Genomic DNA, 20,419 nt, shown 5'->3' with positions numbered 1-20,419 from the left:
ATAAAAAACCTCCAGAAGTGGATGTTTTAAAGCCTATACTAAGGCAGGGAGAGAGAATATAATGGTTCTTTTATTTAGAATACACTTTAAAATGTTAGGGTTTCAATATATTATTTTTGTTTGTCCTACGATATTCCAAAGTGCCTTAAAACTTTGTACGCACACCCCAGGGATTACATTATCCACCAGTATTTGCAACAGTGAGTACCAGGAAGTAAAGAATCCTACAAATGAAATCTCACAACTCGTTTTAATTAGAATTAAAACGACAGTAACACTGAAATAATACACTTAATTTTATGAAGCACGACAAATCAACAGCACAAGTTTTTTCCAGCTCCACACTAAGTCAATAGTGTTAAAAAGAAGTTTTTTGGTAAGACATATATGATTGTCCCCGTATTCCTAGGACAAATACTCAGCCTGGTGAATACTGACTGTAATAGCACCAGAGTAAAGTTTGCATGGCAGCCAGCTATGTAAAAGTAGTTAAAATTATGTACTTTGTGTTTATGCTTATAATGTTTTCACTAAAATTCTAAACTAAAGTTTTAATACAAACCTCCAGCTCTTTTTTTTTCTTTTTCCCTGAGGACTTTTTCTTAGAAGAACTTCTCTTGCTCTTATATCTGCTGGATCTTCTTCGAACTCTGCCCCTCCCAGAGATCACTGATTCTTCAAAATGATCTTGAAGAGTCAGCTCCTCCACAAGATCATTCCTGCTGTTTTCCTCATATTCCTCAGCCCCTGTGTCTTCGCTTTCTTCTGATGTCCCATCGTCTTGAACATTATTGCTACATCCCTAGTGAGAATTCAGGACATACAATCACAAGGCGTTTTGAGCGGGGAGAAGTAAGTAAAATTTTTTTCTTGTGAGTATTACTGTTTCAATCATACGATCACTGTTGCCTATAGGTCACTTATTTCAGTCTGTAATGGCAGAGCAGTAGACTATTTGGTCCTGATTCCCCCTCTTTTTCTTTAAGCAGTCTATGGAATCCACCTGGAATCTAACAATTCTGTGGTTATGCCATAATTACGTAGCTTGTGCCTTCAACTCCGTTATGTTTTTGACATATTGGATTGCGTACATGTGAAACACTTTTACGGGTAAAACCCCCAAGAATTCCAAGGCTGTGTCCCTGCCCAGACTAGAGCGACTGAGCAGCTGCCAGCTGGACAACACGCAGGAACTACAGAGAGAGAATGGCTCCACGCACCAGCACGTCACAAATTCGTGAAACAGAGAAAGGAAAGAAAGACATTTGCTCTTACCTGCTGCATTACAAGAGAATAGTAGACTCCCTTCTGCAACATGAGTTCACTGTGTGTTCCTTGTTCAACCACGACGCCTTTCTCAAATCCAGCAATAGTGTCAGCAGTCCTGATGGTAGACAGTCTGTGAGCAATCACAATGGTGGTACGTCCAGTCCGAGCCTTATGGAAAAACAACAAAAGCAGTTTACATTAAAATGGGCGAGAAACCAGCACAGAAATAAAACAAAGTTATTGTAGGCGTTTATAACAGAAAATCAATCCAAACCTTAAAAAGAGTTCTTTCTCTAAAAGCAAAGTTTTCTTTTTTCCTGGTTTCACATCTCTTGTTTACCACTCTAAGGACACTTTCACGTGCATAATTTAGGCAGAGTATACCACATTAATCTTATTAGACAGGCAACGCAGGTATTACAGTCTATAATTAAGGTTACTTGACATTTTACCGAACTTGAACCGTTTGAGCTGAAGTTGGCCAGAAAATATTTCCATGTGTATCCACGCATGGGAGGGAAATGCAGCGAGCCTAGTTAGATCTCTCTCAAAATAAAGCTAGCATAGCAAGTATATAAAGAAAGGATATTTTCCTTTATACGCTGTCCCTGCATATTTTTGGAAATACAACATTAGCACGACTTCTGACAAGACTTAGCAGGAAAGCGTCGAGCAGTGGAGCACATCTGGGATCAGAAATGGGTTTTAGCCACTCCCTGACGCTCTCTCCCAGTTTTTTTTGCAATAAGCTACAACTCAAATTGTGAACGAATACATTCTTCGCAGGGGCCTGCTGGGATTTAGCAGCGAGAGCCGCCAAAGCCTCAGTCTGCAGGTTGCATGCTGCATCCTTCCCCAGCTCCCACACGCAGAGCAGTGGCGCGCATCGTCCTCATGCAGCAAATAGGCACACGCAGGCTTGCAGCTGCTGGAGGGAGCTGCTTGCCTCCTTGCTGGCACCTGGAGCAGACGGTGGCTTGGGGACAGGAGGAGAAATCCAAGGGGACCTCACACAGCCTATACTTTCTTCAGTCAAGGAGCCTGCTGGAAGCTACTTGCTAGAGAAGTTGTACATCATATGGGCACAGGAACAGGGGCGCGGAGAAGATGAGGACCGTTTCAGTAGATGAATGCTTCCATGGGGATTTGGATTCTTCCCCTACGCTTGCCATCATGTTCTCACAGATCGGAGTCACTCAAAGCTTGTCACAGGTGGTCTGTCTCAGTGCCATTTTCATGCCTGTGCCCTGACGCGCAGAGGTGCAGGGCCTTCGCCACTGCAGCTGAGAGCTGAGATCAGAACAAGCCAAATGCTTTAAAAGACGCAAAGTTATCTGAAAAACAGCAGACTACAAGCATCTGCGTATCACTGCTCAGAAACAGGGTGCATCTGTGAGGTTAATATCTCTGCTCCTCAGCTGCGAAAATAACCAGCCCTATTAGCACTGCTTTTTCCACTCAGGGATGTTGAGAGGAAATTTGTAAATTCCATTTGGGGACTATATTGACGGACATCAAAAAGCTGTGAAAAGATGAATAAATTATGATTCAAATTTTGGTGTGTTGTGGGAACATGCTGAAGGATGAGGAAGAGTATATAGAACAGTCCGCTTAATTGAGCGATTTCCCTCTATGTTATACACTAAATGAAGCAATAAGCTTCTGGAAAAGGTTAGTATTTGATCATGGAATTAAAGAACATGCAGAAGAAGGCTAAATTATGGCTGAAGTGGCAATCTTTTAGTGCTTAACTTTGCAGCAATAATATCATTTATACACAAATTAGATTAGATGATTATTATTTTTGCATCCACATGCTACCTCAATACTAATAATATCAGTACAGTCATGTGAATATAACCCACAGCTACATTTTGCCTCAGATTTAAACTGACTGGCAATGAAGGTGGTAAATTTTGTATTTCCCCGGAGCCATACTTGTAACTCATATCTCTCTGTGCATAACTACTGAAATGAAAGGCGGGATTTTTCACTTAGCTTTTAAAAATACATTAAAATAAATATTAGATAAATGAGAAAACATTCCAGCCCAACCATGAATTTCTTTTTTAATCAAAGCCGCCTCTAGGCTCCACTACATCTTGGTGGAAACTGCTGACAAAGGAAGGCTGCGAGGAAGGGACCGTAAGCTGGTGGGACAGAAGCATGGGTACGAGCTCCGACAGCTCTGCTCCTCAGCAGTGCCCACTCTAGAGCTGTGGGGCTGATGAAAAACACGAGAGGGGCAGAGACTCAGTATTTGTAACTGACACTGCTTTTGTTTTGTGATTTGCATTCAGTCTCTGTAAAGAAAGAAAACAGCTAAATCCCAGGAGATTTCTGAAAACCTTGAACCAACTGTTCAATGAAGAACAAGTGCTAGGAATTTTATGCTATATTTTCCTATTAAACTACCTGAAAAAGACCATTCAGTTCTCATACCTTGCCTTGATAAGATACCACCCATGTTTCACCAGCAAATGAACAATTATGATTATAGGAAGAGAGTGCAGGAGACCCAAATTACAGTTACACATGACTGTAAGTACCTTGGTAGTTAGTAATAACACTAAACCAACCAAACAGATAAAGTAAGATTTTGATTATTTGAACTCCTTGTTAAATCACCGATATTGAAGCATCCATCCAAATTTTATTTTCCAGTGCTCTTTATTCCAATGAAAACCTGCACTGAAAATTGTATGTTAATTTTCCTTAAGTGCTGGTGCATCTTTTCATGGTGACTGGTAGCTTGAATAACATGACTCCTACCTTATCGAGAGCTGCTTGCACTATGGATTCACTCTGCGTATCTAGTGCAGATGTAGCTTCATCCAGAAGAAGAATCTTGGGATTTCTTGCCAGGGCACGGGCAATAGCTATTCGCTGCTTCTGTCCCCCACTCAGCTGAGCCCCTCTTTCCCCTACCATGGTGTTAAATTTCTGAGAAAGGAGAACACAAAACTGAAGTTGTGGAATACCTCAAATGAAATCCTTGCTTCTCTATGAGATCGTAAGTACTCAGCTTCCAGACAAAAGGTAGATTTATCTGACTGAATTGAGCATGGGCAGAGCAAACATGCAACTACGTCCATCCATCTAGTCCTTAGCGAAGCCCTCCTACCCCCATTACGTACTTTACATGCCTAACTTTGAATGTACGGTTCTTTGAAATCTTTACTGCTGGCTCAGAGAGTGCTCCAAACGCTGGATTTTCTCAAGACAAATCCGCAAAAGACATCTCTGTATTTACTGATGACTACCTAGCTTTTCAACAGGGTTGTGATCATAGGGATCCACCAGGACCTCTAATGTTGCCTCCTCTAAACCAGAGACACCCTCCTTGGAGCCATGGCTTGGTTCTTACTGACTATGTCACGCACTCCAAAGTGGCAAGCCTCAGTCTACTGTAGTCTTTTATTATATAGCTGTTTAAGAGTAAATATGATCAAATAACTCTTCCTGAGAAGAAGGAACCTTGGAAAATACTGACATGCTAGAAATGGCACACGTGTGAGGTGGGGGTCGAGTTCTCTGCGGTAGTAGAAGAATTTGAAATCAAATCCCAGGTGGGCACTTTGTCCACATCTTTTTAACTGCAGAACCAAGTGGAAGGATGTATCATCATCCATTCCTGAGGATGTGTTTTGAATGACTTGTCTCACTTCCCACCCCCACCCTGAAAGGAGTAAGACATCTACTACTAGGAGAGGGCTCAAAGCTGTGAACCTAAGGCAGAGGGAAACCTCAAGCTCCCAGCTGCTAAAAATGGCTTTGGTTTAGGGCATACTTATTTACTTCCACCCTGCATTTCCTATTGAATGTGCAGACAGCTCCTGAGAAAGGATTTTGGATTTCTGGATCTTCTCTTTAAAAGCCCAACTCTTCCTATGCCTCATAAGATGGGTAGGGATGGTAATACAGCTTTGAAGCTTCCTTTCTGCTGAGTTAAGGCATTGACATTTTTTCTAGACTTAGGCAAAAATCCTTTGAGGGCAACCAAACAAAGGCACAATATCTAGTCCCGAAAGTCCCTGAACTGAAAGCTGCTGGAGGCTATAAGAGTATTTTGGGAAGTTATAGTACAACTTGAATTCCCATGCTCTCCCTCTCAGAAACAGGACACCAGACTAAATGGACCTTTCGTTCTTCCACTCAAAAGAAGTTCATGAACTCACATCAGGCAGTCTAGATATGAAGTCGAGAGCATTGGCTTCCTTGGCTGCTTGCTCAATTTCAGCATCAGAAATATCTTCTCGGCCGTAGCGAATGTTCTCAGCTATTGTCGTTGCAAACAAGACAGGCTCCTGGCTCACAATACCGATATTTTCTCGTAGCCACTTTACATTAAGTGTCCGAATATCCCGACCATCTAAGGTAATCTGAGAGGAAAAACGTATATCAAAACTGAGGAAATGCATTCTGTTAGTAATAGATCAATTAATTACTATTACTTGACTTAAGTATCAGCTACAAGGACAAAAACAAAAAAAAAAAAAAAGAAAAGAAGAAAAATGTGTTGTCTTTAGTAGAAAACTATGTTGGGGGAGAAGTTACAACTGCAGTTTTTCCATCCACTGCATAAGCTAGGAAATGGCAAGAAGCAGCATAAACAGACAAGACATCAGGAGGTTTTTTTTGTTGGTTCCCCCCCTCCTTCAATAGCCATGCATACTTTTTACCCTGTTCTCATGCCCCTGTGCCAGTTTGCTGCCCTCACAATTGCAGCTACACAATTGCATCTATGGCTGCGCTTCACACCAGATCAAAGCAATAATCCAGGATGACTAAAAAGGAAGGGAAAGTTATTTTTAACCTAGATAATTTGCAACGTGGTCCTATGAACACTGACATCATCACAGGAGAGGAACAGCAAACTGAAGGAGGGGGGCAGGGATGAACAGCCACAGAAACAAGAAATTTAAGAAACAACTGTGTTGATAATGGATAACCACCTTGATACATTACGTAGTGATAGTTCAGTGTTTAATATTTGAAATGCTTATCTAGTTCCAACTAGTAGTAACAACTACTAAGTAGCAATCTTCAAATATTAAGCATAAAAATATTATTTTCCTTAAAAATTTTTTCTTTTTCCTTAAAAATTGTTTATTTTCCTCCTGTTTTCCTTTGGAAATTTCTTGTGAGAAGTATTTACCATTTACTGACTGGATCAAGCGTTTAGTAGTAGAGCAGACATACAATGTGTAACAAAGGAAACTTTTGCTGCAGGTTAGCAGATAGAGAAAAATAAGCCAAGAAAACAACCGTTTAAAATAAGAAAACACTCTCCAGGTTTTCGTTTACATTCAGTGAAAATGAAGCAAAATACAGCAGAGCACTGTTTGATTTAAAAAGTTTACAAAACCTTAAAAGCCAACTGTTAATGAAAATAATTTCAAATTCAGATTTTGCATCTATTCAAAGATTTGTGGTATTTACTACTTCTGGCATAGTACTGCAAGAGGGAGAATAATGAAGTCAAGCCAACAGGAGAAGATAGTTCATTTGAAATTTAAATTGTGGAAATACTGAACTATGCAGAGGTATGCTCAAATTCAATAGGAAATAAAAATCAAGGTTCAGTCAATATGGGAAACTTGTGCTTATCCTAAAAGCTCTCAGTTTTTACAGTTCACTTGCAGACACTCACTTCTCCCTGGACAGGATCATAGAATCTCTGCAGCAACTGAACAGTAGTGCTTTTTCCACAGCCACTGGCACCAACTAAAGCAATGGTCTTCCCGGTTTGAACTTTCAAATTCAGACCTTTGAGGATCTGGAGGAAAAAAAAAATAATAAAAATTAATAATCTTAGTTTGACAAGTTTGATTAGAGAACAGTCTGTCAAGGTAACTGTAGCCATAATCAAGGCAATAGTAAGGGGCGCACTCTGAAGGTATGGTAGTAAGTTAAGGGTACCTGGGAACATTCTGGGGCACTGATACAAAATGATGATATGATGATACTGCATCCATGCTTGTGAAGTGTATTAGGCTTTGGAAACAGGATGGCTACATGCAACCTGCCTTTTGGGAATGGTCCCTGGATCCTTCTGGCTACCAAACCAAGCCTGGGAATTATTTGAGAAGATTGATAACTGGAACAGGCCAAGTTCATGCCAAGAAACATTTTAAGAGTTCCCTTGCATAGGCCATCGCATTCCAGTGCCTGGGAAAATTCCCCAGCACGCTCAGATCAGCTAATATAGACACAGCCACAGTACTCTAAACTTGATAGCTCATTTTCTCCAATTTGTCTGATGTGGTAGCAGGCTCAGGGTTTTAAGTTCTCCTGCTGTCCTCTGTTTTCCACTGCTTAGACAACGGCGTAACACTTAGTCATGAAATCTCACAGAAAAACACTTCTACGGTGCTAAATATTATTGCTGAGAAACAAGCTTGCTTGCTTCTATTTTTAGAATATAAATGGCTGTTTTGACAATGTAACTGCTGGAAAGCCCTTAATAAATCCCAATCCTTATTGTTACCAGCCTCAGCAACTTGGGGGGTAGTTACAGATTAATGGTATCTTTGTTACCATTTTCACATTTAGGAACATTTTACCTCAAAAGATGTTCATGTCATATCCGAGTAATGCTGCATAGTTGCCAAGATATTTGGCTGCTATGGGAACTCTTCTTGTTTATACCAGGCTGATTTATAATTTTGCCTACACATGTTTTTGCAATGAGAGATTAAAATAGTTGCAATATTGCTCTCCTCTCCATGTGTTACATCCAGCAGGCTTTGTATCTCCAAGAAGCTGATATCCTGGTGCCTGCATTATCAAGCAAGAACTATATTCTGGATACCGTAACTTCTCCAGATGCAAATAGTCACAACCACCTAATAGGCTATTTCTAACTCTCTTTTATAGGGCAAGGTGTTGTCAAGATTAAAACTGACAATAACTAGACTTGTTAGATCTCTTTGATTTGGTTTAGGCTAGACAGAGGAGATTACACTGTGTTACATCAATTGCTTGAGAGACTGGGGGTAACTTCTACATATCTTTGCTGACTCCTTTTTGGCTCTATAAAATAGCATTGATACTCTCAGTAGGGAGAGCTGCTGACTCAGTAGATTAGGGAAGCATGACAAAATATTTCTTATTTCCCTCCCATTTGGCGTGCAGACCCATAACATAGCTCATCAGCCTGAATAGCATTTTTAGGAAGAAGGATGAAGAGTCAGCTTTGTCACTTGTGATTGCTGAGCCAAGAGTGAAAGAAGGTGCATTGCACTGACTTCAGTGAGGCAGAAAGCCTGGCTTGGTCTGTCCCTCAGCAGCCCCAGTGTCCTAGAAGCAGCTTTGATGCATGATGGGAAGGACATCAGATGACTGAGGTGGGAAGAGCTGTCTGAAGAAAGAGCCACTTTCCCATTCTCACCACTTAATTGGCGCGTCCAGCTTTTAATTGTTGACATTTGAAATCTCTGTTTCTACCTTTTTCTTCCTCAAGCAACAAGATCAGCAAATCCCTTTTTCCTTTCCCCTTTATGAAGGTCTTCAGAAGATTATGAACTGTTGAATATGGTAGAGGTCAAACCAACTGTATCACCACAAAAATAATCACCACGACATGACGTACAGAACACTGCACCATAAGGGTACTAAAGGAAGTTCAACTGGCAAAGAATAGGGACATCTCTTTGTTGAACAGCAGTTTTAACATCTACCCGAAATAACATTTGACTTCCAAATGTATATTTAGGATGACATGCTTCAATCCATTTGATGGCACATTGCTGTAAAGCCTATCTCACTGGTCATTTTTCACAAGGGATATCACAGCAACTCAGAACAACCAAGGGGCTGGAAAGAGAAACTTCCTGGTTTAACTGCGTAAAGTCTAGAAGTTTTAACGACAGATCTTGAAAAAAAAAAAAAAAATCTGATTTGGTTTATCAGAGCTCTTGTTCACAGCAATTTACACTAGGAGCAACACATACTCAGCTTTCTCTAGCGGAGGAGAATGGTGAGCAGGTAGCAGAAGGTCTAGAGCTTTGTCTTTGTGCAATATTGGGGGGAAAAAATAATGTCTCATCTCCCAAGACAGGAATGCATTTTGCATTAAAGAACAAGATTAGACAAAAAATATAGACCTAGGCAGCAGAATTTCAGCGCAGTAGATTAAAACGAACACTTACTTTAACATCAGGTCTGGATGGGTAACTGAAATGGATGTTTCTGAATTCAATTTCTCCTATGAGTTTGTCTGGTTTGTAGCCTTCTTTAGAACTGCTGTCTATGAGCCGTTTCTGGAAAGAGGTTTTTGAAATATATTGCTGGTTATTACACTTTTGAAATTGTTAACTCAGCTAGGTACATTGTTCTCTCCTTTACTTTCTGAGCTGCTGGTTTACACCGCAGTACACCATTGCAGAGCTGCTGCATTTTACTCGCAGGATACTGAATGTGGGGGAACATCTAACTCAGAATTCTACTTTGACAAGTTGAATACGTTTTCAAACGCAACAAAATCCACAGCAGAAAATGTGTAATTGCAGAACTTAATTGTACTGTCTTGCAGCAAAAACACAGCCCTCATATCCATATAGGAGGATTTCATACTTGCATCAAGAAGAACGATATAACCGTTTCTGCGTGGTCTTTCTAGTCCTACTTGTTTAGAATATTTTATATACACAGATATCCAATTGCTCCATAACACAGCATGACCAAGATAATAACAATGTGGAAACTCTTTTTCATAGCAACATCAGCACTATAGATGTATATTATTATAGCTTTCAATAGCACTTTTAATCACCTTCTCACCAACTCCCCCCGCCCCCTAAAAAACAGCTCAGCTCAAATTGTGCATACGTGCATTTTTAAAAAAAAATAGCGTAATGCCTTACTGCTTTCCCTCCGGAATTGCAAGTCTAATATTAGAGAAAGACCTCATCCATAAATCTCAGATACACATGCCAGGTTTCCCAACATTCATTGTAACGAATAAAGAGGCAGTTTTCTTGGAAATATTATGGGTTTCAGCGATAGACATCTATAGATTTTATGGTTTAGGGTCTTTTGAGTGGTTTTGTTATATCTCTCGAGGAAAAAAAAGAAGGGGGGGAAATTAAGTGTGGTAGAAAGGCTTCTTTTATACTTACTTAGATACTTACCTTATTGATAATCTGATATACTTCATAGGCAGCCCCACGTGCATTAGCCACACTCTCCAGGTTGGGAGCTGCCTGGCCCAGGGAGAAGGCTCCGATGAGCACAGAGAAGAAGACCTGTGGGAGACAGAGGGAAGCATCACAGTTAACAGTGATTACAGAGCCACCAGTGCCCGTCTGTTAAATGCGCACCCTTCCCAGGAGAATTAAATACAGAAGCGAAAGATACAGTTCCAAGTCACTCCCATCCTCTCCCCATTTTCCTGAGGTGAGTGGTAACTACTGACATGTGCTTTTGTGGCATGAATGGCTTTTCTTTTTGATGTTTTTGCATATTCTATCATCTACAAATAGAACAAAAATCTTTCTCTATTGCTTTCCAGATGTTCCCAAAGTTAAGAGGCTTGCAAAACTTAGTCCAGAGTTTCTCAGCTGAAATCCCTCCAGTGGGACCAACACACAATTAACTTGACACGCTGTGAGGAACTATACTGAGGAGTCAGACATCAGAAGTCACTCGAGTACGAAAGTTAAGCATGTAGCCAAACTTTTCACAGCAAGATAGCAGAATATCCTCAAACCAACACCAGCTTAGACATATTGGTAATGTACAGTAAATGTTTGCAAATAAACAAAAAAATTGCAGAGATGATGTTGCGGCTAAATGAGATGTTGAGGACTTCCCAGGACATATTCAGCACACCAGTGGGATTCATTAATCCTAGTGGCTAGCTAGAATTTTGCTGGCAGTCCAGCTTACTTGTCTTTGCTCCCTAAGCTCCAGCTCTAGGTTATTCATCCTGCCCTACAAGAGGGTCCAAGACAAGTGAGGAAAGTAATCCTCTGCAGATACTTTTGCCTCTGCATTGATGAGAGTGGGAATTCAAGGTGCCCTGTTCAAACTTGTTATATCAAAAACTAGAGTACGCGAATGCCTTCTTTTCTGTTCTTTTATACCAAACAAGTCTTCAACAGCTGATTTCGCAAGCACTGGGCAGAAAATAGAGATAATTGTATACACCACTTACATAATTATTTTCTTGAAATTACAGAGCGTTTTTCAAAGCTGCACTGCTGTACTTACAATTAACACACGGCCAATGTCATAATTTTCTTCCTCAGCAGTGAGCTTAGTTCCATACCAGAATGCAAGTGCATAGGATCCAAAGATAAGAAATTGTGAAACACCTAGAGATGTGTTGGTGGTAATGGATTTTTTCACTCCAACACTTCTAGCCATCTCTAAGTTAGCATCATATCTGAAAGTAGATAAGGAAACCATTAATTTGACAGGTACCACATGCCATTCTTTTTGATATTTCCCAGTACCCTCTTTTAATTAAATTTTTTTTTGCCTTAAACACAATTCAAGTCTCACAAAGAGAATAGATTTTTTTTTTTTTTTTAAACAGAGGACTAGTAAGGATAGAATTCATTTGAATAAATATGCTCTGACATATGCTGACAATATTCTCATATCACTATGGAAGACATATTTAGAAAACAATTGAGTTAGCATAACTTCATTGTCATCATGTAAGACAAGATACCACTCTTGAGCCATTTGTTTGCCTTAGTCCAGAAAGGAAACCTTGAAAAAGTTTTACAAACGTTACCTATCAAAGGCAAGGTTTAGTCTTCCACATTTAAAAAAAGGCAAAACCAAAACTGAACTATGGATGAAGGCTGGTAAATGAACAAAAGCCAGAGCTTCCTCTGACATCAGAGTTATTCTCTTACTGGCCGTTCTGGGAAGTCAGGAATCTTTCCCTTAGTTTACTGATTAATATGGCAATATAGCAAACAAGTGAATACAGAAGACCAGTATAAAGTCTCACGAGTTCAAGGAGAGAATTATTCCTTCTAAGGATAGTTCACATTCATTCATCTACAGTTTCCAGCTAATAGCTTGCCCTTACTCAAGCTCATTATGGAAAGTATAGACTAGGAACAGTGTATCTGTTTACTTGTTAGCAACACACTGAGCAGCTTGCACTTTTTTCCTAATACATATTTTCTATACAAAACTTCCCCATAGTAGGAAGACACGAAATTCAGTCAGCTGTGTAGGAATCTTAAGACAACGTGCATTAGTTTTGTTTGTGTGAGTTTCGTACGTGCTACCAATGTTGTATTTGCCACTCAAATACATTTAAACATTCTGGCTTGGTTGTGTTCTTAAAACCCAAGCCCTACCTTCAAGTCAGCAGCATCATAGGACCTCCAGGGAAATGAGAACTGGATTTAAGCATTGTAGCAAGTACACGGGATCACCCAACTACAGAGGAAGAGCCAAGCCACTGCCCGAAGCGGATGACCGAAGGTCCCTTGCAAGTGGAAACACTTGGGGTCAGTGGAGGCACTGTGCAGCAAAAGGTTGCTTTTCCTAACTCTGAGGCCATCTTTCAAGAGCTGTGTAAGAGTGACAATCCGTGGTTTGCAAAGTGCCCTAGTCAGACCCTGGGAGCCGTTTGTCCTTAGTGGAAGATGTTCCTAGGAGAGCCAACAAACAGTTCCATGCCTTTTTTTTTTTTTTTTACATTAAATGGACATGGAGCTGTGGAAGAGGCCGCCTGGTGAGCCATGGAGGAAAGAAAAGGTCTTATTGGCATGTAGTTACCTGAGTATCAGTTATTTTGTCTCTAGGCCTCAAAAAAAAAAAAAAAAAAAAAAAAAGAAGAAAAAGTAGTTTGAAGCAGCCCCTACCACTGGATTTTTAGACACTGGTATTTGCAGGGATCAAGAAGAAGATGAAGGAAGGAGGGACAACTGATCTAGGCCATCTTAGGACTTTTTTTACCTTTACTGTGTAAGCAGAGTCTTAATATTGTTTCAACTTAAGGACAAACCCCAGTAAGCAGAGTACAGTGCTATAAGATAGAGCTCAGCCCTTGGAAGCACACAAATGCAGGAGCAGGCTGTAGGACCCTGATCTAAGGCTAACGCCACCTTTGAAAATTCGCACAAGACCAGGGCACACCTAAGACTTGAAAAAGATAGAAGAGATTTATGGATCGCATGGATCAGGTCTGCTGGTTTGCCTTTCCCAACTGCACGGGATTGGTGATGCCCTGTACTTGTATACCGAATGTCATTGTTTATGATATGTGAATAAATTTGTGGTCAGCCATATCTACCTCACCTTTTACATGTGACTAGGGCCAAGACTGGATTAGGTGGACTAGTAATCTTACGTGCCAATCACTAAAGTAATAAAAGCCAGTGATGCGATTTTACTTAAGGCTGTTATCCAGTGAAGCTTAAATACAAGCTCATTAATCAAAGATCAGAACAGCAATGCACATGTTCTAGAAGTTAAGCAATTAATCACATGCTTTTCTGCATTTGACTACTAGGTAAAGATCACCTTCTCACCATTTTCTCTTTAAATTCAACTCCAGATCTCAGTCAGAGGAGAAATTTGAGTCTATGCTGAGTGATAACACAAAATAGTCTATATTCACTGACTAGGTCTATTTACAGATCTTTATTTTCAGGTCAGCTGTCCACTTATAGAAGGATAAAATGACACTGAGCAAAATCCCTTTCCCCCACCCCTCCAAGAAAAAAAACAACAACAAAACAACAAAAACCAACAACGAACCACCCCACAAACCAAAAACCCAACCCACAGCCAAACTCCTTTTCCATATTTAGAATATTATTATTATTCCAAAAACTTACTTTGCTAATGCCTTTTGCTGGCCATTGAAAGCCACAACAGTCCTGATTGCTGTCAAAATTTCTTCTGCCACAGCTCCTGCTTTGGCATAAGCAGACAGCTCTTTAGCAGTAAGGGATGCCAGGAGCTGGAAAGTTGAAAACCAGATGTTATTGCAGCCTACTTGAAAGGGTACGCACACTGTACTGGTGAATAAGAATGATCAATGTTCAAGGCACGAGATGAGGTTTCAGGAAAGACAGGGTCAACTGTACCCGGAATTTCCCCCAAATTCAGCTCAGTCTCTCTCATTGCATCCTCATTAAAGCGAAAGGCTACGTCAGATGAGCTTCGTGACTCACCCACTTTCCTCCCAAGCCGAGGACAGCCTATGAACGGCACTATGATGCCTGTGGGCTCAGGGAGGTGTGCAGTGCCTGCGCTGGGGGGTCTCTGAGGTATTCAGAAGCTTAGGCAAGAGTAGACATTGAAGTAAGAAAGGCTGTCACATTACAGCTTCTAATGCTCTTCTTCCTAGCTTATTTTAAATGTCTTAAGTAGAAAATAAATCCTTAGCATCATATGTAAGTAACCATGTGGGAATACAAGCCGTACCCATTAATGTGGCTACAACAGATCACCAGGGGAAAATATCTTCCTATCTGAACGGAAAACCTCTCTGGCTGTTTCACTAATTTGTATCACTCCGGTCTGCAGTAGCTGTAGATGTGTCCTGGTGTCTACTCCGTGCGCAGCATGAGACTTGGTAAGTTATTTGCAAGAGATGGGGTATCGTCTGCGTGCAGATGGAAAGAGCTTGGAGGGCATTTGTGTTAAGAGCGAGGGTCATGAGCGCGTGCCCAGGCTTCCCCAGTGCTCTGCACGAGGAAAGCGCTGCGCGAGGAAGATGGTCTGATGCAGATTATCCTCTGCCACATGGCACGAGGACAGAGTATGTGGACAGAAGGGAATATGACATGGAACTATGTGCTGAGGAACCCAGAGCAAAGCTACAGGAGGAATGGAAATCATAAAGTAAGCACGGGGCCAACCTCCCAACTTAGAAACCACTCTAGGTTTCTCCCATTCTCTCCTCCTTTCCTGCGCATAAGAGCTGTAATGTTTTTTTCTGGTTTGCTTTGTTTATTAATCCCCACACACTTACAGTTGACCAAACTGCTGCTGATGCAGCAAGCAGAGGGCTGACTGACAAAATCACCAGTGTCAGCTTCCACCCGTGGATGAATCCTATAATAATCCCTGCCAGAAATGTGGCAAAAAACTGTACAAATATACAGATCTTGTCTCCGATGCCTTCGTGGATGGTGTTGATGTCACTTTAAATAACAATAATAATAAAAAAAAGATTTGTTAGCTTTGAATGCCTTTCATTCTGCCTCCCTCCCCCTCTATTTCACGCTGTGTGGCCTAATGTCAGAAGCTTTGCCATTTCCTAACTGGCACAGTGAAATTTCTAACCACAGCTACTGAACGGTACCATTAGTCTCTTGTGTGGCCAAAACACAGCAGAAACCTCCTATTTTTTAGGACTCATTTTCTGTACTTTCCATCGTTCTCTGCTGTTTCTATGCCCTGTCACTAGGTCACAAGTGACCTAGTTTCTTTATCCAGCTTCCAAATGGAGCAACACCAGCAAACAGCCAAACAGCCTCCTCGCCTCCCGCGACCATCTCCAAACGAATCCTTCCGCTCAGCTTTCTGATGCATTTGATGTTCTTAATTTTGGCTACGGTCCCACTCAGATCAAGGGTTATCTCCATTCTGTCAGAACAAACATTACTTGGAAGAACCTCTGTTTTTCATAAAAATTTCCTTCCCCATTTTCCCTTCCCAGCACATACAGTCATTGGAGCTGAGAGTGGTCTCATTTAAGCTTCTTTTACACCTTTCAGGACACAGCTCTGTCCAAAGCTACCTTAAAATCCAGAAAAAAAAAAAAAAAAAAAAAAAAAAAAATCTGTGTTCATGCATATAGTCCCATTGCATCTTGGGGCATACAGTCCTCATCCATAAATCTATTTAAGTCTATGGAAAAGCTCCAAAGACTAACTGACTGGACGGAGTCCAGTCTAAGATCTGGCTGGATGTAAATGCAAGCTCATTTCCATTCAATAAAGTGTCAGAGCTTTCAGTGTTTGTAAACTAGCTGGAGACAGCAGAGCTGTTTATCTAGTACTGTCTGCCATGTACTTCATGGACATTAGAAAGCCAATGTCAGGCATTTCACAGCAAAAATCCTTCCCATGCATGTATCACAGAAACTGCACAAATGAAGCTGGAAAGGATGATGAATTTCTCCCTCAGAGTTGTAATATTTCACACTTTAGGTTTGGATTTGTTTGTGTGGGTTTTTTTTTCCCCCTCCTCTAAACTCTCTCTAGGCTATTCCATAGAAGATAAATGACAGTTTTCTTTTAAATGTCATACTTAGGGGGGTTAAAAAGGAACAGAGCCCTCACTCTGTCAGTCTGGTGTTCAGCGTGCCTATCTGGGTAGTATCAAACCAAGCCATCTCCTGATGGAGCACTGCAAAAAAGAACTTCTGCCGGATCCTGGCTGTCTGCCTCGTAGCAGCAATCAAAAACGTCCATACTTGGATGGTGCTCAGGATCAACACAGCACAGCCAATTCCCACGTAGTAGTAAGCAAACCTGTGATAAGGGAACAAAAGGCTGTATGACCCCACTGCATCTTGTGAGAGAAGTTAAACACACAGAGCAACAACTAGTCTTCATTTACCCCATCAAAGTAAATACTGAAGCCCGTGATACATTATTGGGAAGCCTTTTTGAGAAGGCAAACGTTTGGCTTCTGCTCAAAGGGATAACACAGTAAAAGAAAATTACTACAAAGACTCTTACTTTGTCATTTCAGCTTCTATATCTATGCCTGGAATTGGCAGGCAGCTGGAACTATTTACTGAAGTATCTGTGAAGGCAAAAGGAAAAAGCAGTAATATCTTCTACGTATAATACTTGCACAAATAAAGCATGGCAATCTAGGGTCATCAGTTTTTGGAATGTTTAGTATTTTGCAAGAGGGGTTTTGCAAAATACAAAATAATTTGGCAAATACACGGTTAGTTTTTTTTTTAACTTCTAGTAATTACAGTGCCTGATAACATGGAAGGCGGTCATGCTCCTTACTATCTCGCCAAAGTTGATGTTCATTCATAAAGAGCACAGCCAATGCACTGCTTTTGTCCTGTTCAAGCCATCAAAGACTGATTAAAACAATCGGTTAGTTTGCAGCAGGATGAATTGTCCTCATTGTATATACTTGTTCAGATGTGCACCAGTGCACAGTCTGGGGAAAAATAAAGAATAAAATCTTAGCTCCAGTAGCAAATCATAACTGGTACGTAGAGAAGGCTAATTTTAACTTTTTACCTTCTGACATGTTTGATTTCACGCCGCTTAGCACAAAGCTGTTTGTCATCTCTCCAAAGACAATGATCATCAGTGGCAATCCAGTACCATTTGCAACAGCTGCCATCAAACCAACTACCATCAAAAGAACATCCACCCAATCAGCATAGCAAAACTATGTGAGCATTAAAAAAAAAAAAAAAAAAAAGAGAGGGGGGGAAAAAAAAAAAAAGCTTTACTTACAGAACACACTTTGTTTCTACCTATATGTTCTAAGTAGCAACAACACTCTAACTGAAGGTAAACTCAGAACATAAGAATTTTGTAGTAGGCCCCATACATCTTTAAATCAATACTCAGTAAGGCTGCTAAGGGAATATTGGCAGGACACACGGTTCTTCCCCAACTCAGCAGGAAAAAAACCCCAAAACGTATGTCCTACTTGTTTCTAAGCGATGGCCTTCTCTGTACAATATATTGCATTTTGTGTTCCAGTAAGTTACATATTTGCTAAGATAATGCCTTTGAAATGTAAACAAGAGTGAGCACCTGCGTTATATCTACCAGTAGAAAATGTTTGCAGTAGAGATCGTATCTTAAGGCTTGTCTATTCTTGAACATTTGTTTGGTTTAAAGAAGGATGTGAATTTAAACTGCCATAGCTATTTCTGGATGTCGTTAATCTGAAATCAGAACATTTTATTCCTGGTTGTCCTAACTCTCTTCCAAAGTGTAAATGGACATGGAATAAGCCAGAGAAGAATAGAAGTTCTTATTCCAGAACAAGCAAGTCCACATGTACGAGTTATTTGGGAATAGCTGTTGTATAGAAAACTGACACAAAACCCTACCAGTGTTTCTGTCAGACAGCAGATGCCTCAGAGGTCAAAAACAGAATAAATTCATTATAAATAGAGCAAGGGCCTGCGCAGTATATACATCCTAGATCAGCCTCAGCAGGGGTGAGCTTCAGCCTCCAATGGCACTAAGGTCGGATGGCTCTAAGTGCTACCGGTACACCGAGGTGGGAATCTGACCTAAGAGGTCAAATTTTAAAGAGGCCTACCACCAGCAGTAGTATTTCGTAGGTCTCAGGCTTCTTCCGCAGTTTTGATTACTTATCAATTGCAATTCATAAATAAACAACTCGCAAATAAGGAAAAGGAAATATAAAGCTGACCATCAAACTGGACACTAACCAATTCAAAAATGCCAACCACCTTTTTCTCTGGCTTCACATTTTCCTTCCTAGAGGAAAATACAAGAGACTAATTAGGATGAGCTTTTCCCAGCAATGCTGTATTAACCCCCTCCCCCACCCCCAGTACACCAGTGGCCAATGTGTTAAGTTCAAAAAATACCTACGTTTTTTTCCCATGCTTTAACTGGTCACTTTGTTCAAGATTTTCATCATGTTGGAAAGAAGGGTTGTCATACCCCTTGCTTGCAGGGTCTGTGAAATAAAACCCAGACTTTTTAAACATAATATCCCATCTTTTGAACCGGTTTCATGCAACTCTCACTGCTGAGTCTTTCGCATCAAAGCTTAAAGACTAGTTTTTCCTCATGTTCATGGAACAGCCTGGTGAGTTTTTCTTGAAACTTCCTTTCAATTCAGTTCATCTCCTCTACTCCAGAAAAAAAGCCTCCAGCTCCATTTCCAAGATGGAAACCAACTTCATTTTTACAATTAAAATGTATTTATCCAGAAAGGCTATCAAAAACTAAAAGCCAGAATTAATCATTCTGCAAACACCTACACAACTGAATGCAAAGAGGAGAAGCCCTACTGAAGTAAGTAGAATTGCTTATAGTGAAGGTTATAATTGCTGTAGGTAACACAATAGATGCGAGTTAACCGAAGAATCATGTCTTTGCCTGTAAGAACCATCTTCATTATTTCTTTGTATGGCAGCAGTTGCCATGCGTCCCAATTCCTTTATGCTGGGGGCTTTAGAAACCTAGACAAAAGAGGAGTCGTACCCCAGAAAGGTTATGATTCTAAATCCATGAAGTGAGATGTAATAAATGGATAAAGAAACTGATGAGCAACCACAGTAGGGAGCCAGCTGTGAATTGCACAGGGATAAAAGGGCCCCACACACCAGCCATCCCCAATTTACATTTACCTTAACTGCTGACTCGCTATGAATAGAATTATCCACACACTGTTTTTAATGTAAGTCAGTCTATAGAGACTGGTTTACATAACCATTTGAAGGCAATAATGTGCTTCCACCTTACTGAGTTTATTTTAGGAACATTTTCATGGCCAGGCTAGGACCCACCTAAATAGTTTTACCCATGTGAATGAATTTTGTTGAACTTGGTGGAATGATTCATACACAAATGTTTTCTAGGTGGTGGCTTTATCTCACTAGAAACTCATTGTGGTACCTCCTATAAAACCATTAAAGCAATCAGGAAAGACTTATAATGCACCTTTAGATTTGGAGCCATGGAATATATTCCTCAAACACATACACCGCTTTCATGCCTGTGGCTTACCAGCATCGGAGAGGTCCTTTTCTGTGGAATTTACAAAACAATCCTTCATTGTTCTTTGTTGTACACTTGTGAGATAAAGTCACATTAATCAAAACCTACATTAAAAAAAACAACAAAACATTTAGAAATAGTCGATATTTAAAGAGTTCACATAAAAATATTTGTGGGTTTTTCCATGAGTCATTACATTTTTGATCTCAGCATTGTCCTACTTAAATATAATGACTAAAAGAAATATGTAACAGCATGACAAAGAACTGCTTTGAATAAGATATTAAGAACAGTGTAAACTATAACAATGGAACCTAACTGAGTAGCCTTTTTTAGTAGTCATTTCTGCTAAATCCCTAGATCATTCATACACAAACTATTATGGATGACCTATGACAGAAGAGAGGATTTCTCTTATGATCTTGTATTTGATTAAAACTTATTGAACAGTTGTAACAGGATCATAATTA

The 20,419-nt window shown here is 40.3% G+C and overlaps 1 protein-coding gene across 1 annotated transcript in view; it reads right to left on the bottom strand.

Moving 5' to 3' along the window:
* ABCB5 (ATP binding cassette subfamily B member 5) overlaps positions 1-20,007 on the bottom strand; it is a gene marked incomplete at both ends in the record, with an annotated part of 55,664 nt that extends 35,657 nt beyond the window's left edge. The window contains 16 exons of the mRNA XM_082499152.1: positions 563-802; positions 1,276-1,437; positions 4,042-4,212; positions 5,448-5,651; positions 6,923-7,048; positions 9,423-9,533; positions 10,404-10,517; positions 11,485-11,659; positions 14,085-14,209; positions 15,227-15,398; positions 16,542-16,733; positions 16,944-17,010; positions 17,472-17,625; positions 18,650-18,698; positions 18,816-18,903; positions 19,959-20,007. Of these exons, the coding sequence (XP_082355278.1) occupies positions 563-802; positions 1,276-1,437; positions 4,042-4,212; positions 5,448-5,651; positions 6,923-7,048; positions 9,423-9,533; positions 10,404-10,517; positions 11,485-11,659; positions 14,085-14,209; positions 15,227-15,398; positions 16,542-16,733; positions 16,944-17,010; positions 17,472-17,625; positions 18,650-18,698; positions 18,816-18,903; positions 19,959-20,007 (2,199 nt within the window). The remainder of the gene's footprint in view (positions 1-562; positions 803-1,275; positions 1,438-4,041; positions 4,213-5,447; positions 5,652-6,922; positions 7,049-9,422; positions 9,534-10,403; positions 10,518-11,484; positions 11,660-14,084; positions 14,210-15,226; positions 15,399-16,541; positions 16,734-16,943; positions 17,011-17,471; positions 17,626-18,649; positions 18,699-18,815; positions 18,904-19,958) is intronic.
* Positions 20,008-20,419: the final 412 nt, after the last annotated feature.

Source organism: Vanellus vanellus (genome assembly GCF_965231255.1).
Source record: "Vanellus vanellus genome assembly, chromosome: 2".
Classification (NCBI taxonomy): Eukaryota; Metazoa; Chordata; class Aves; order Charadriiformes; family Charadriidae; genus Vanellus; species Vanellus vanellus.
The sequence above is the reverse complement of the archived record's forward strand: the minus strand, read 5'-3'. Positions and strand labels throughout refer to the sequence as shown.